The sequence below is a fragment of the Helianthus annuus genome, chromosome 2, assembly GCF_002127325.2.
Source record: "Helianthus annuus cultivar XRQ/B chromosome 2, HanXRQr2.0-SUNRISE, whole genome shotgun sequence".
Classification (NCBI taxonomy): Eukaryota; Viridiplantae; Streptophyta; class Magnoliopsida; order Asterales; family Asteraceae; genus Helianthus; species Helianthus annuus.
Window position 1 is genome coordinate 119617840 of NC_035434.2, and position 17816 is coordinate 119635655.

The 17816-nt window shown below is 38.7% G+C and overlaps 1 protein-coding gene and 1 non-coding gene across 2 annotated transcripts; one reads left to right on the forward strand and one right to left on the reverse strand.

The window, feature by feature from the left end:
- Window positions 1-2589: 2589 nt before the first annotated feature.
- On the reverse strand, window positions 2590-5527 carry LOC110919923. The gene is made up of 10 exons (XM_022164172.2): window positions 5183-5527; window positions 4457-4524; window positions 4296-4366; window positions 3961-4185; window positions 3719-3879; window positions 3556-3611; window positions 3412-3464; window positions 3149-3284; window positions 2979-3076; window positions 2590-2849 (listed from the first exon to the last, which is right to left on the reverse strand). Exons 1-10 carry the CDS (start codon window positions 5452-5454, stop codon window positions 2769-2771), a joined length of 1221 nt encoding a protein of 406 aa, XP_022019864.1. The 5' UTR covers window positions 5455-5527; the 3' UTR covers window positions 2590-2768.
- An 11303-nt stretch (window positions 5528-16830) lies between these two features.
- LOC118489936 lies at window positions 16831-16937 on the forward strand. Its single transcript, XR_004887947.1, has one exon. It is a non-coding gene; the product is annotated as a small nucleolar RNA R71 (small nucleolar RNA).
- The last annotated feature ends 879 nt before the right edge of the window (window positions 16938-17816 follow it).

A 17816-nucleotide genomic window follows, 5' to 3' on the forward strand; every position in this document is an offset into this window, starting at 1 on the left:
TAAGATTTTGTCATTTCTCACAAACTTGTGCTTTATTCATAATGCAAATACAATCTCTACCATTCCAAAAAGTATGCATTTATCTTTGGGGAACCAGATTCATACTTCCACTAGCAAACATTGCTATCAAAAGGTGGCTTGGGATTGGGTGACTTGGCCCAAGTCAAAAGGTGGGTTGGGGATTAGCAGGTTAAAAGAGGTCAACGAAGCACTTCTTGTCAAATGGGGGTGGAGATATAGGGCGGATAACCATAATCTGTGGAGTAAATTGGTGGAAGCATGTCACTGTAAGCATAACCAAAGAAGCTTCCTCCCTATTAACGAGAATATATCGGGGTGCTGGAAAAACATAGTGAAACTGATTTCTAAAATGAAAATTAATGGGAAAGGGTTAAATCATCTTATTATGAGTAAAGTTGGGAATGGGATTGATACTCGGTTTTGGATCGATAAGTGGGTGGGTAACCTTCCCTTCATGGAGAGGTGGCCCCATCTTTTTTGTTTGGAGTTGTTTAAATCGTGCAGGGTGGCAGAGAGAATGGAAACTGAAAGAGGTAACAGAGTGTTCAAATGGCAGTGGTCTAGGCAGCCTGAGTCGGAAGAGGAGCTCAAGGAATGGAAGGAATGTTACGAGGTGCTTAGTTTGGTGAGGCTCTCCTCTGGTAAGGATGCTTGGATTTGGAGTGGTGATAGTCAGAACGGTTTCTCGGTGAAGACGGTAAAATCAGCGTTGATAATGGATAGAGGTCCATGTCATCCACCAAATTTTGTTTGGTGCAAATGGGTTCCTATTAAGTGCAATATAATGAATTGGAGAGGCAATTTGGATAGGCTTCCTACTAGAATAAATTTAAAAAGTAGGAATGTGGACATATCTTCATCTATGTGCCCATTCTGCGAGGAAGCCGAGGAATCGGTCGAACATTTGTTCACTGCTTGTTCGGTTACTCTAAGGGTATGGTCGGCATTCAGCGAGTGGTGCAACATCCCGCCTCTCTATCTTTTTGAATTTAAAGATATTTTAGATATCCACAAATTCATGAAGCGTAGTAAGAAGGAGGAGAAGATTATCTATGGGTTGGCTTTGATAACATCTTGGTGCATATGGAAAGAAAGAAATGAAGTGGTGTTTAATCAGAAAAGATGCAGTCCGCATGACATTATTGGGGAGTTAAAATCTAGAAGTTTTGCTTGGGTTAAAAATAGAACTACTTGTAAGTATATTAGATGGTCGGAGTGGTGTAAATACCCGATGTATATGTTGTAATTTCTTTGCCCTTTGCCCGTTTGGGTCGGGGTGCTGTGTTGTGTTTGGCCTTTTGCCCTTTTGGGTCGGAGGCTGTTTTAATGAAGTTTAATTTTCAAAAAAAAAAAAAAAAAAAAAAAGCAAACATTGCTATCTGAAGTGACACCCTCAATTAGAAAATATTATTTGTCGTGTCTAATCTCCATACGCACTCAAATCTAGCAAATATTAATAAACCAAAAAAGTCAACCGTAGCATATTCGCGCCGTAGCTTTAATAGTGTCCTCTTATTATTTCCCAATGAATTAAAGCCTACCATACCATGACCATCCACGGGTACATATGCCAACTATCGATATAAAACACGTAACATTGTAACAATACCCTTTTTCACATGTTATCGGTTTGTCTGTTTTTCTTTCAGTTACAAGCATGCATGGGCGAAGCTTTTAAGGGGCGGCCGACCCCCTGAATTTTTTCGCTCAGTAGTGAAGAGTATGTAGTTTTCGTATAGAAATTTTTGGGTATATACGTTTTCTACTCCCCCGGGTTTTATAGAAATTTTTATGTCCGGTGACTTCCGCCCCCAGTCGGAAATCTCAAGCTTCGCCACTAGTTACAAGGAGCATATTCGGTGCAAGTAAAGCACTAAAGCAAATATTTTTGCTGAATAAACTTTTTATACAATTTTCCTCATGCAACTCAAGCGGAAACCATTTATCCAGCTTGCGGTGTGCGCGTATAATATATATGTGTGAGTGTTCGGGGGGAAAAAGTGAAATTGCACTAATTTTAACGTTATTTTATTACTTTCGTGAAAATAACGTTAAACGCAACGGACGGTTAATCATGCATCATGTGGTGGCATTGATAGCCGAAAGACAAAGGGGTACATGCATCAATCAGTCTTTCTCCCGATTGCTAAGTGTTATGTGTCTTATGTCCAAGGTTTGATGCAAAACTACTATCGAGCCGAGGGTCTCACTAGAAGCAGCCTCTCTATTTCTATGAATGGAAATAAAATTGTCTATATCTTACTCTTCTCAGACCCTACCTTAGTTTATGGGAAAATTAATGTGTATGATGATGCATGGGGAAACCACCAAGTTTATTACAAAATTTTCATATACATTATATCACTTGTCTCCTTCCCATTTACAAATTAATATGTTTGTTGCTTTATATTTGACATATAACTTGAATGTATTAACAACTAATTGAATTAACCAAATCACTTATGCCACTAAAAGCTAATCATTCTACCCAACGCCACTCAGTTATGAAAATCTCAAAACTAAACATCAGTTACAGTTTTGGTTTTAGCCTATCTGAATCCATGACCATCCACAAACAAACAAGTTACATAGTTGGTATACATACAGGTCAATGAAATATGGACATCGTTACGTGGTCAACGACGTTACATTTTCAACTATAATAACTACTGATACAACAATAATGAAGGTTACAAAATTGGGAGCTTCAATTTGTAAAAGCCCCATAAATGAATACTAAACTTCTGTTAAAGATGATGTAGATGAAAATTGTCAACAAGATGTTGTATTACATCAGCACCATCAGAATTTATCCAAGGACTGTTTACCTGTGACCATAAATTAAAAAAAGAAATTAATATTAAGTTTTGACAATAATCTGAATGATTATATCAATTTTGACTTTTCACAAATTATTGCAATATAATATGGATTGTGGAATTATCATATATACTTGCCTGGATTGTGTTATGGGCAAAGTATCTTTGTTTGCTTCCTTTAAAGCTAACATCAATTCTTTCCCAACTTATTTTAGTCAACCCTCTGATCATTGCTTCTGCAAGTCAAAATAGTTGGCATAAAGTCAAAATTACGTAAGTACAGAAGTCGTCATTTCGTAAAACAATACCTTCCATGGAAGCACGGGCCGCCTTGAAGTTGCTAATCGGCAATTTGATGGAGTTTTCTTGTTTTGCGGTGTTTGTTGTGTCCTGTTCTCCCTTCAATATATGGGGGTATTTACCACTTCTTACAAGATGTTTCCGCTGAAATCAAATAATTACAAAATTTTCTAAGAATTTGCTACGTCAATATGATACAACCCGAATGATATTCTATACGAAATAATGGAAATATAAATGAAATTGCTATATTTGAGACCGGAGATAATACCTGAGGCAGTTCATTTCTTCGGCGAATCGATGATGTGCTCCAACCCACAATATCTATAGTGTTTAGTTAAGAAAAATAAAATAATTTTCAAAATTTATAAAAATTTGAAATGTTACTACATGCACGTAACTAGAAACAGGATACGGTCAAAATGAGCATTCGCATAGACAACATGGCGCCTGAAAGACTGCAGTGCAGAACTGCAAATATGAATAGAACAAAGATATAAAAGCAAGTTTCTTTTTTTTTTATAGTTAACGCGATAACAAAAACCAATTAACACAAAAAATAAGATATGTAGGCTCACAAAAACTTTAAGTCTTCACAATCGTTGACCATCTGAAGAAGTAACGGGGGTTGACCGTGAGGTTTATCAGTTAAAAATAAGTGTCTTCCTGTTCTTCCAAGAACCCATGATATTTGGTTAGCTACTTTCTCAACAGTATTAGATCCGCCAAACATCGGCACCTGGGAAGTAATTTAAAACAGTTATTATAAACTGGTATTATTGGCAAACCAACAATATTTAAATTATAATTTACAACTCACCTGTTTATGTCCACCTGTACCAAGATGTGGAGTGGCAATGGTAACAAAGTTTATAGGCACTAAACCAGCAATTCTTGCACTAGAGCCACACTCTAAGCAGTGAATATCCGTAGAATCTCGTGTGTAAAGCTTAGCGATAGCATATCGTGCTATTAAGCCACCAAGTGAGTGACCGATAAAAGATATCTTTTGTAGATTAGGATGGCGTTTTATTACCAATAGTACCTGCAAAGAAAAAAACAAGTCATTTTAAGATTTTAAATGTTGTTTATGCAAACCCCTTTGGAGGTTATTTCAAGTTTTTAAAGGTAGTGAAAATATATCAGATGATGAACCTCATTTGCTAATCTGTTTCCCATCACATCGACGCCGTTAAATGTTAATAGTGAAGAGTTGCGTTCACTGCCTGTATTCATTCAAACCAACCATATGAGTACAAACTATACAGAAATTAGATAATGAAGCTCAAGTGTAAATAAGGAAGAGAAACACTTACAGTGAACAATGAGATCCTCAGGATACTTCTTCAAAAACTGTTTTGCAGCATATCTCCAGTTATGAGCACTGCCAGAAAGTAAAAAGCCAGACATATCATTATATGTAGAGATGTTCAAAACTATCCGTATCCGAAAATCCGATATGAATTCGGATATCCGAATTTTCGGATTCGTATAGTGTTTTTAAAAATTTTCGGATATATCGGATATTCGAATATCCGAAATACCCGAAAAAATCTCCAAAATATCCGGTTCCGAATATTAAAAAATAAAAATTAAAAAAAATATTGGATAATCGGATATCCGATCGGATATCCAAAATTTCGGATACGGATTCGGATAGTGAAATCTGGTATCCGAAAATTTCAGATATCCGGTTTTGAACACCTTATTATGTATAACATCTACATTCCGAAAATGAAGATCACTTTAGGGCAAATCATAACTCCAATTTCAGATTTCCTTACGGTTCAATTCAACAAAACATTGAATCTATTTCAGCATCTTACCACATAACCTATATTAGCATCCATTTTCCTAAATGATCACACAATTACAATCATCCACATCAACGACGATTATTCACCGCCGATTCATATTTAATCTCCGGTGAAATAACAGATCCTAAAAGTTTATAATCTCCTATTTAATTTAACCACTACATAACAACCTAGGGTTTCAATTTCAATTTCAACTAGCAACTGAAGAGTATCCAAAACACAGACCTGCCGATCAAGCCGTTGACCATAACAACGAGGTGCGTCGGAGAGTGCTTGTTGCCGGTGGAAGCTGACGTCATATCCACGTTACCATCACCGTCAACTTCATCGATCGTCGGATGACCAAAATCCTGTGATCTGAAACAACTTAATCTCTTCACAATCAGTGATCTTCTTCTTCTGATCCTTTTCATCTTCTTCTTCTTCTTCAAGTTATTTGCATCTTCTTCTTCATCTGATCTTTTAGCTTCAATCATTTCTTCCAGATTTTTCTCCATGTGAATCCAATGATATTAACGCAAAGTACTTTCAATGTACTTAAAGCTATATTATTATTACTATTTAGAACGTGTGTCTTGATTGATCACCGGCCGCTGCTTTTTGAATAGAATTTGTTGGATGAAATGACCGTTTTGTCCTTCGGTATTTAATATTTTTGTCAGGTTATTTGGTGGAGGTTGACGAGTTTAGTATGGTAGGTGAGGGGTATTTTTGAAATTTTGGAGGGATAGTTTCACGGCGGAGGGACGACGGAGATGGACGGACTTTTGTTGACTGGTCAAAGTCAAGAGTCAAAAGTTCTAGATGGAGATATGAATATGTTCTAGAATGTGATTAAGTATTAAACTAATGGGAAATGGGAAATTGGCAAATGAGTAAAATGCACTTCTCTCGTGATTCTTTTGAAGATTGTGTGTGTTATTATTGCGGGGATATAAATGGGAACAAAGTTGTCAATTAGTATATTGGATGAGAATAATGTTTATTAGTTTTGTAGGTTTGTGGTATAAATAGTAATAATAATGATTGATAGGTGTTTCTTAAGCGGTGGAATTTAATACTATTTAGAATTAGAATACTCAAAATCAATTGAATCTATCAACAATACAATGTATTTATTAAATTTGTCATCAACTGATGAATTACGAATGTATGAATTAGGGGTCTGAAAAAAACCGAATTAATTGAATCATACCCAAATTAACCGATAAAATTAAATCGTCAAAATCGAATCAAATAAAAAATCGAGGATTGGTTAATGGTTTTTTTTAAAACCGAAAGTAGCGGGTCGGTTATTGATGACAGGGGTAGCCCAAGCCTCAATAACATGACTAAAACACATAACAGCTCAAAAGGATAAATGGTTAAAGGCTTCAAAACCCGCGAAACATTGTGAGCAGAAGAGAACAAGCACAGTAATCAGTCACATCAACTGATAACTCACCAACTCAGCCGCAAAAGTAACGTGCACAAAAGAGAACAGCCTTTTACCCGCAGGTCCAAAGCCTTTAACCCCTAAATGGGTAAGCCTCCTACTCCAGCAGAGGTTCACTAAGTCAAAGGTTTCCCCTTTGGGAAGAAACCTTCTCTATAATAACATCACACATCATTCATTTCGGACATTCCGGATCAGTCCAGATATTCTTGGATCTCTGATCTTCTCTCTTGTCTTTCGAGAACTTGCTTCATGCACGTTTCTCTTCTTCACTTTAAATTATACAACTTACTTGCCCTTACATCCGAGGTTGAACCTTCTTCAGCCAAGGATTTCAAGTAAACAACAAACATAACTAGTGAACCTCCTTCTACGTCTAGCAAACGTAGGAGGACCCCATGACCTGCGTTAGGCAAACTTCATGTAACACCCTTGCTATTATTCTAAAGGATTACGTATTGATTACGAAAATAAACTTGTTATTATGATTACAAATGTGTTGAAAATACGGTTAAATTAAAACTTTTCTCAATATAAACAATACAACATATGATGTATGAATTCGTCATCTAAAAGACGACGAAACTGTGTGCGGAAGCCTGTATCTTGATCGTATTCGGTTCTTCGTTGAGGTTGATCGTCCTTCGGTATTGTAAATTATACCTACAATTCATAAAACATGAATTGAATTAGTCATACGCAGTTTAAAACGTGTCTAAACGAGTCCGGGAAGCGAAACTGATTAAAATACAAATTTTTTCGCCGAAACAGGGTGCTGTCGCGCCACGCGCCGGCACCACCTTGCTCCCTCGCGTGGCGCGGGGGAGACCGTTTTTCAGCAGGTCTGGATCTGGGACCTGCATTTTCCAGCAATACCAGTTTTTACGGAAACGACCATAACTTATTCGTTATTGATCCGATTTACGCGATTCTTTTTCCTACGCGTTCGTAATTTAATTCTCCATCTTATGGAGTAAAAATCCAACATCTAACTTCGCAAAATTTTAGATTTCAGGCTCTCAGCTTGAAATTCAATTACGACACTTCTTGACCAGTTCGTGATTTGATCTAACAAACTTGTTTGTCGCCTTTGTTTCTTTTTTGTAAACATATTATTATAATTATATCCTATTGTACAAGGTTCAAATCACGGGTTTATACACATTCTTAACCCGCTTTTGCTTATACTTCTATTTTGACCCGTTAAGGGTATTTATGCACTTTTTAAACTTAAATTACGCTCATTCCTTGTATATATCATAATTCCACCCATCCATATTAATTAATCTTCCACCACAACTATGATTGTGGTGGATTTAATGTGATAGACTATTTATTCCTACTTCTATCCCTCGGATATGTCATTTTGCGGCAAGACGCGTTTTAGGGCATTTAACCCTTGAAAGTTTATGCGTACAATTTTTATACACATCTAAGGGTTACATAGTCCTAATATAAGTTTCTAAACAACCTTTAAGGGTTGCCCGGTTGACCCATCGAGGGCTTTTTGGTCAGTTTAGTCCTTCATTTTGCGATGAAGGACTTTCACTAAATATTTGACCAATCATTGCACTTTTAACTACAAATCTATATATACGTACCTGGCCCGGGTCAACAATTAGACCCGATTTATACCTCGCTTTAATTTTTTTTCACATATTCCATGGTGACGCAATTATACGAATTGCTAATCGTTCCTATTAACATAAGACTTGGCAGCCACATTATTCGATATTGTCAAATGGTGTTATCACCACCATTCGACCCGTTTGGCCTATATGACCAAACAATTACATATGTACCAAGACATGGTTTTTAAATTACCAATTTGCCCATCCGATTCATTTCGGATTTTCTTTCATTAGATCCCTTTCCTTACTTATTTAGCCCATTTTGGCTTACGCCTTGAGTACCCTTTTAGCTTCGGTTTACATTAGTCGACACTTGACCAAATTTCCATTTTTGCCCTTTTTCTCGATGTTAGATTACACTACAAGGTAATCTTATTGAAAACTCATAATTTCTTAGTCATTTCGTGATCAATTTACAGTTTTGCCCTTTTACCATAAACCATGGTTTTTATTATTTATATTAGTCCGACCCGCATCAATTTCGTCGGAAATCGATATTTCCCATATTATCTTTATCGTATTTGTACTTATAGAATAAAAAAATATTCTACAAAGGGGTGTAAGTTTCACTTACCTTGCATCCATGCCACGCTTTTTTTTCCGTACTTGCTCCGTTTAACCCGCTTCATCCACTAGCTTCCACCTAGCTTGTTAGGCGTCAAACTATCATCATATTTCGTAAGATGGTTAGTTTAGTCATTGTCAATCATGACTATTCCATCTTATGTATTTTCTATCAAAATTATCATTCGATCTTATTAATGGTCGGTTTGACTTTTAAAAGGTCAAACGCCTATTAGTATATAAAATGCACATTCAAGTTTGTCAACTATTTTAGGCATTTCTCAATTACCCGGTAGGCGTTATCTCTGCCACCGTTTTAACTAAAGTTCCAACCAAATTTTATTATATTTCCAACACTTTAACTAGTTTAATCGGTTATCTTGACTAGTTTATTCACCTATTTTTTTGCAAGAACTAAGGGTTCCTCATATACGAGTGAAACCCGTTTCATCATATCACTAGCATTTGTCCCAACACCTACTATAATCAAGTTCTACCAAATTTCATCTTAACATTCAAAACCCATTTCAAGTCATTTATGATCATGTACCCGAATTCATGATTTAATCAAACACCTTCTTAACATTATCATGCATGATGATTCTAAACCTAGTTATATCATCAATTTCATCATAACATTAAAACCCACTTACCTGAGTGTGGTAATTCATCTAAGTATTCAAATCATAGCAATATATATAGAATTTTCACTTAGGGTTTTAATCCTAAGCAAGTATACATCTCTAATCTAGTCATAGCTTCTACGATTCATACCTAAATCGCATCTTGTAAAGTTAATCGACTTTTCACAACTTCATAAATGTCAAAAATTCGACATACCTTTTGATCCCCTTGACTTGGTGATTGTTTATGTGTATTCAAATATGAGTTTGGCCTTCGTTTGATCCTCTAATTTGAAGTTATTGTTGAGCTAGGGTTTAAACCCCTTTCTCCTTGCTCCTGGCCGCCATACGCACACACACACACACACGTGTGTGTGTAGTGTTTTGATTTTAATAAAAATCAAGTTTCAATCTTCCTCTTTTGACCCCTCTAGTTTGTAACTTTGTAAAAAGGGTTATTACCCAAGTTTTCTTCATTGTTTTAAGGCATATATTTAACTAGGTTGATATTCCTAGTTAATTGGAGTGTTTCGAGGGAGTTATAACCCGAGTTATTTTAAGTCCCGTTAATTCGGGCCTCTCGTAACTTTATTTTCTCATTAACATTCTTTCACCCTTTTTATTTAACATTAGATTTATTTATCTAAAAAAAATACTAATACACACCGGGTAAATTTTACAACTAATGGTACTTTACCCGTATTTTAGTATTAACGTGGTTTGATTACCAAACCCGTTTTTGGGGTGTTACACTTCAACCATTGAAGCTTTTTGCCTAACCAGCTTGTCCACTACTCCAGGTCTCATATTTGTTGTAGCAACAAGTTGGCGTCCACCGTGAGGCTACGCCGCTCATTTTTCTCAAAAGAAGACCAGTAGTGTAGCTCCATTCCCTCTGAAATCATCACGTCTGAAGGAGAATCTCCGGGAGAGGTAAATCAAGTCCCACGTACCTCTACCCCCAGCACTAGCCAAACCCCTTTAGTTGTACCTACTTCACTTTCAACATCGAAGAGCCCTCCAACAAGAGCAACATATCCCCGAGTTTCTATCATTCCAAACACCGACCCCATCTCGTTCGGGAGTCCCATCTCCTAATGTCGGTACATCCAACACTCCCACACGTATTGACCTTACCCCTGAAGGGGTCGCTAACAATTTCCTATAGTTAAGGTCTCTCATTAACCAATATGTGAACAGGGAAAGGGACAAAGGAGTAAGGATTAGGCTAGATTATGATGAACCAGAACCGTCATTGTCTCCTGGACCGCCCGTTCTTCCTTTCACAAGCTCACAACCAGCCGTGTCCAGGAATGAAGTTGGTCCCAACCATCCACCTCCGAATCCCAATCCATATACATTTGCAAGGCCAGATCCAACATCTTTTCCTCTATTCTCTTCTCAGCCTGTGGCAACCGGTGCACCATTGGGGCACGAGTTAACTTTAGATCAGTTGTTACAAGCTCTTGTTGCAAGCCTTCCACCTCCTGCAACAACCACGTGGGAACAAGCCTTGTCTGTCCTCCCTTTGGCACGAAGTGCCGTTATGAGTGCTCCTATAGGGGTGAACTATGCAGCCGCACCTGAAAGCCTTCAAGCCTTCAACCTCATGCCACAAATGATGGCCAAATGATGGCAAGCTTTTCTTGGCAGCACTTCATTAACCAGGTGCTGGCCACCCAAGGGAATGCTAACAACAACCCGGCCACAAGAACAGAAGAAGATTTAGCCAAACCATACATACCAAGCAATCTGTCATTCTTTTCTCAGCAAATTGTTGATTATGATTTCCAAACCAGGATAAAGATGCCTTCTCACATACGAACCTATGACGGAACGGAAGATCCAGAAAATCACCTTCAGATCTTCACAGGGGCAGCAAGGATAGAGAAATGGTCCAACACTGAATGTTGCTTGATGTTCATGCAAACCCTCGTAAGATCTGCTCGAATGTGGTTCAATGACTTACCAGCCCGAAGCATTCGAACCTTTGATGATTTGAGTAAGGGTTTCTTGGCTAATTTCTCACAACAAAGGAGATATGTGAAGGATGCCAATGTGATCTTCCAGATCAAACAAAAAGATGACGAAAGCCTCAAGGGTTTCATTGAGAGATACAAAAAAGAAGGTTTGACGTATGTGGGGGCCGATGAAAAAATGAGGGTTGCAGGCTTCATGAATGCAATCACCTCTAAGTACCTCACCAGGGACTTCAACAAGTGCCTGCCCAAAACCTTGGATGTCACACCCCGATATTTCCAAATATTACCGGTGGGCCCGGCGGGGAGTATCGTGACGTAGTTGATATCATCATTGTCAATACACACAATATAATAGGAGAGCGGAAGGCTTGGTGAATAAACTATTACAAACCATAAAGTCTGAGTGTTCGAGTGAAAGAATATACAGACTGGAATGTAATAAGATCCACAGGCGGATCATAAAAGTACAAAGAAACAAAAATAACAGACTTCAGGTATCTATGGATTTGCAAGATCCTCTTATGACACCTAATTGCTGATATGCGTGAAGTGTGTTATATTTTAGGTATATATTTTAAGCACTTTTTACACTTTTTAGCCAAGTTTTAAATTTATAAAACACGATATTTACTAACACTAAACACACATATGGGCAAGTGCACCCATCGTGGACGTAGTATAGTGTTGGTAAGATACCGAGGTCGTCCAAGGACACAAGAGCTTTTAGTACCGGTTTATCCTCAACGTCTAACCAAATCAAAATGTTAGAAAAGGGTTTTAAACTAGGAAAATAAAACTAACTAAAATGCTGAAAAATAAAATAAAAATAAAAACAGATAGACAAGATGAATCATATGGATCCAACTCGTGTGTAGTGTAACCTTTGATTATTTTCGCACTTTTGCACTTGTTTAAGAGATTATCTTAGTAATTGTAGTAGGCCCCTCTTTTGAAGGCGACGTTACCCTCAACCCAGTAGTTTGAGTCAGCAAGGATACAATCCTAAAGGGTCGGATTATTGAAAGATAATTAATTAAGTTATTAATGCATAATGTGGTAGGCCCCTCTTTTGAAGGCGACGTTACCCTCGGCTAAGTAGTCTGAGTCAGCAGGGATATAGTCCTAAGTAGCCGGGTTAAAGTTTTAATAGTAGTTTAACTTATGAGGGGATCAAAGAGTTTGGACCCCCGCCATCTAATACCTTTGGGTATTGAAGGAGGTCCTACTAAATTTGATCCAGGTCCTTTGCAGGATCTATACACTGAACAATGGCAAGACTCTTACCAAACCGTTCCCTTAACCCCCGACCAGGTAGCCAACATACCTCCATATAGACCGTGGAGATATGAATGGTGAAAATCTTTTATTTTATATAGACAGTAAAATAATGCCAAGACACCACGGACAAACGATAAGGAAGAATCACCTTCAACATAAGAAACTAGTAATTAAAGTCATTAATACAAAACCAATTAAAAAGTGCAAAAGATTAAAAATAAAAAGTATTACACTAAACACTTGTCTTCACCAAGTGATGTAAGAGACTTAGGCAAACATGGCCTTTGATTGTCAAGAACTCTTACGATCAATCTTGGATCCCGAGACGACTCACACACTCTATGATGGACAATGGATGATGGTGGTGGATGATGGTGTTGTGATGGTGGTGGGTGGTGGGTGAAGTGTGAGAGAGGTGGTGTGCCAAGGGATGAGTTGCAAGAGCTCCAAACACTCCTATTTAAAGGCTGAACAGAAGCTCGGGCACGGCCCCGTGTCCATCTGACTCTCTCTCTTCATTAATTGTAATTCGCAATTACAATAAATGCGCCTGCAGGAAGTTGACCACGCCCCTGTGTCCGCTGGGCACGTCCCCGTGGTGGGCAGTAGAAGCTTCTATGGGTTTGTCTTTTCTGCTGCTTCTTGGGCACGGCCCCGTGCTTGCTGAGCACGGGGCGTGTTCAGTCTTCAGTCTTCTTTGTTTTGCTTGGGAAGTTGCTGTCGGGGGGTCGGGCATATCACTTTTGTTTCCTTTCTTGTATTTATGTTAGATTTTGCTGTCTTTTTGCTTCTTTTGTTATTTTGAGCTCATTTAATCCTGAAAATACAAAAGGAAGACAAAAGCACACTTTTTCCAACATTAGTACTAAAAAAGGGTTAGTTTTAAGCCACAATTGATGTAATTTATATGTTGCATTTTGTGCACATCAAATACCCCCACACTTGAATCTTTGCTTGTCCTCAAGCAAAACTCTTTATAATGTGGCTTTATTCACTCCCAAATGGAATGGGTAGAAGAGAAGGTTTTTGGGCTTGTCATAGAGTGTCGGGAATTCCAAGATTATTTAGGTTTTATTTTTGTTTATTTACAATCCTATTCGTCATGATTTATTAAAAACGTTTCATAAGATAAATTATTTATTAGGGCATAACATACCTTTTTAAAATTCCATTTATATACAAGTTCACATACTGCACGGGGGAATCACTCAACACTCGGTCGAAGGTGTATTTTTAGTGAATTACTCGAGAGCGGCATGGAACTTGCTCCTACCATAAGCTTGCCAAGCAATCAATCCTCCTCCTTTTTAACTATATACCTTTGTAAATATCAAGAGGACTTTTTGGGTGAAGGGTTAGGCTTGGGCTAAAGGTGGGTGGTTGGGTTAGTGGTTTGTAAAAGGGCGAAAAGCGTAGCAAACGTCGGTTTTTTGAAAGACTTTTTATTTTTCACATTTTTATTTTATTTTGATGAATTGTTCAAACAAAGTTATTTTTTTTATGAACTTGTTTATTTGTTTGGTTTCATCAAAATAAATTTTTTTTTCAACATAAGTCATAAGAAAACCAAACGTCGTTACTAAAAGAAAATGGTTAAAAATAAAAAGGTTTAGGTGGGTAAAAAGGGTGATTATTTTGGGTTAAGAAATGAAAAGGTTTAGGCTCAAAGGGGTTAACTAGGGGGAGTTTGGGTAGGTGGTAAAAAAAATGAAAAATAATGGTGTAGAATAAAAAAGGGGTTAGTCCTAATGCCTCCATCATTTACTTACTCGGGTTTAAGTTGGTAAGGACCGGGAATGTATTGTTGTGCCAAGTTCTAGAGTCGTACTAACCAAGCGGCTATTCACACAAGAAACGAAAAATGAGCATTTAGTGTAAAGATATATATTTGTATGCTCGTTAAAGGCTCAAAACTCACTTTTGTAGGAAAGGGTTTTTATGTGATCAAGTATATATAATCAAATTTTAATTAAGTTTGTCATGCCTTTTCGTAATTTTCTTATGTTGGTTCTTTTTATCACGACGCTATCGGTTGTAAATTTGTAAAAATATAACCTTGTTAGAACTTGAATTCCCAACTTAAACTTAGACAAGTAAAAAAATGAAAATTTTTGAAAAAATTTGGGGTGATTAGCGGTTCCAATAGAGTTTTGTGTAAGGCTTGTTATTAGGACTTGGAAAATTCAAGGTTTTAGCATCCCCCCACACTTAAATTACACATTGTCCTCAATGTGTCTCAAAAATAAGTTTTTAGGTTGATTGAATGTGTAAAATGGTGTTAAAAGCAAAATTTTATGTTACTGGCATCCTGGACACGGCCCCGTGGGGACCGGGCACGGCCCCGTGTTCAGGTGCCAGCGAAAAAAATTAAAGAAAAGAAACAGAAGCATGGACACGGGGGCGTGTTCATTGAACACGGCCCGTGTCCAGTTACCTGAACTGGGCAATTTTCTGTAGAGTGTTCAGCACGGGGCCGTGTTGGGCGGACACAGCCCGTGCTGAGCTTACTGTAATGAAGAAATTGTCGTCGGATGGTCCTGTTTTCGTGTATGGGGATATGTTTCTCGTTTCCCTTGTTATCCTTTACCATCCCGAGTGTGTTTTATTCCTGCAAATTGAAATTAAACTAAAAGATTAAACTAAACTAAGGATAGTTCCGCGGAATGCCTCCGTGGTGCGCCACGTTTATAAGGGTCCTTGGCTAGACCCAAAGTGAGGTTATATGTTTTCCGAGTGGGATGTTTTGCATCCCATGTTGCACCGTCGGAGAGCATCATCCAAACTCGAATCAATAACCTTCATGTAATTGACCGGGTCATCGTCCTCTATTCTCTTCCCAACCCCGAACTTTACTTCCTTATCCCCATACTTCAAAGTGAGTGTTCTGTCATTCATGTCTACCACTGCTTGTGCGGTGGCTAAAAATGGCCTCCCTAGTATGAGGGGGACTTCGGTGTCTTCTTCCATATCTAGTATGACAAAGTCGGCCGGGTAGACAAAATTGTCGACTTTGACCAATAGATTTTCAGCGACACCTTGCGGGAATTTGACGGACCTATCGGCAAGTTGTATACTCATCTTGGTAGGGCTTGTTTTTCCTAGGCCGAGTCGTTTGAACATTGATGCGGGCATGAGGTTAATGCTAGCCCCAAGGTCGGTTAGTGCATTACGAATGGGGGATTCCCCGATCGAGCAAGGAATTGTGAAGCTTCCGGGATCAATCTTATTTTGGGGAAGTTTGTTGAGTACGAGGGCGGAGCATTCTTCGCCTAGGTTAACTAATTGCAATGATTCAATTTTCCTTTTATGAGTGAGGAAGTCCCTCATGAATTTTGAGTATTTAGGCATTTGAGTTAGGACTTCTATGAAAGGAATATTAACATGCAATTGTTTTAGTAGACTTTCGAATTTTGCGAATTGCTCATTGGTCTTTTGACGAATTAACCTACCGGGGTACGGAACCAGAGGAGCCTTGGTGGGCTCTTGAAGTATAGGAGAAGCCTTATCTTGTTGGGGCGGTGTTGTGCTTTCCTCTGCTGGTGGTGGCGGAGCTTCCGCGGGACCCACGGTACGGTTTCTCAATGTTATGAGATGAACTTGAGCTTTTGGGTTTGTTTCGGTATTACTTGGTAACGCGTCTTGTGGTCTCTCGGAGAAATTTTGGGCTAGTTGACTTAATTATTTTTCAATGTTTTGTATACTAGCTTGTTGATTTCTAAAATTCGATTCCAATTGTTGAAATCGATCTGAGTTTTTCTTTTCAGTGTCGGAGATGAGGCGAGATATAGTATCTTCAAGCCTTTCTCGTCCACGTTGTTGTTGAAGGAAATTTTGTGACTCATTTCTTGGTTGTTGAAAGTTTGTTCGTTGATTTAGACTTTGTTGGTTACTATTATTGCCGGGTTCTCTCCAACCAAGGTTAGGGTGGTTACGCCATCCTTGGTTGTAGGTACCCGTTGGGAGACCCGACGGTCTAGGTCTATTATCAATGTAGTTTACCGACTCTGTTTGATCATCTGTTTCTTTCATACAACTCCAATTTTCATGTGGCCCACCACACCCTTCGCAAGCCATTACCGAGACCGTTTTTGTTGTTTCTAACTTTTTAATTTTTGAAGAAAGGGCCTCGATTTGGGCTTGTAAAGAAGTGCTTTCATCAACCTTGTGGGTGCCCGGGGCAATAGATTTATTGCCTCGGGTAGTGTGCCACTGAAAATTGGTTTGAGCAATTTCCTTGATTTGATTGTATATTTCATGTGGGCGGCGATTACCTAAAAGTCCCCCGGAGCTAGAGTCAAGTGTTTGTCTCGTGTGTGGCAACAACCCATTATAGAAGGTGGATACTTGTTGCCATACCGCAAGACCGTGATGGGGTCACTTTCGCAATAGCTCCTTGAACCTTTCCCAAGTTTCATATAAGGATTCCCCATCCTCTTGTGAATATGTACTAATTTCAGTCATTAATTTAGCCGTTTTAGCGGGAGGGAAATACTTATATAGAAATTTTTGGACTAGTTCATCCCAGGTGTTTACCGAACCCACTGGCAGGGCGTTGAGCCAAGCTTTCGCTCGGTCTTTTAGTGAAAATGGAAACATTCGCAGGAGGATGGCGTCATTTGATGCTCCATTGATCCGAAAGGTATCACATATTTCTAAGAAATTAGTAATACGTAGATGGGGATCCTCGTCCGCAAGCCCATGAAAGGTTGCGGAGTTTTGAAGCATTTGTATCAAATGTGGCAGAAGTTCGAAGTTATTGGCTTCAACATTCGGTGCATTGATAGCGGCGCCGAGATTAACTACGGTGGGTCGTAGGTAATCCATGAGGGTACGTTGGTCCGCCATTGGAAGTGGGTCCCCCGAAACCTTCTCTTGGTTTTTAGCTTTAAGTCTTTTTATGAGAAAGCGTTCGGGTTCTTCTAGAGGTTCTTTTATGTCTTTATTAGAACTGGAGCTCATACACTACGTAGAAGGTGGCGTCTGGTTCCAAATCCTGCAATAACAACAGAAAAGAATGTTGGTCAGAAAGTTCACCACGACCCCGTGCTCACTGAACACGACCCGTGGTCGGAGATACAACGATTGTTTTCCGGATCCCAGTTACTGGAAAGTTGGACACGGCCGCGTGTTGCACCGACACGGCCCCGTGCTCAGCCCTCTGTAACTCGAAAAATTAAAACTGCCAGCGATACTGCTGGGCACGGCCCGTGTCCGACCAGGCACGGCCCGTGCTAAGCTCTGCAGAAGCTGAAAAATTAAGAAAATCCTAAAAAAAATAAAAAGAAAAATAAAAAAAATTGATTAGGCCGTTGATTCCTAACTTTCTTAAAATCCTTATGTCCTCGG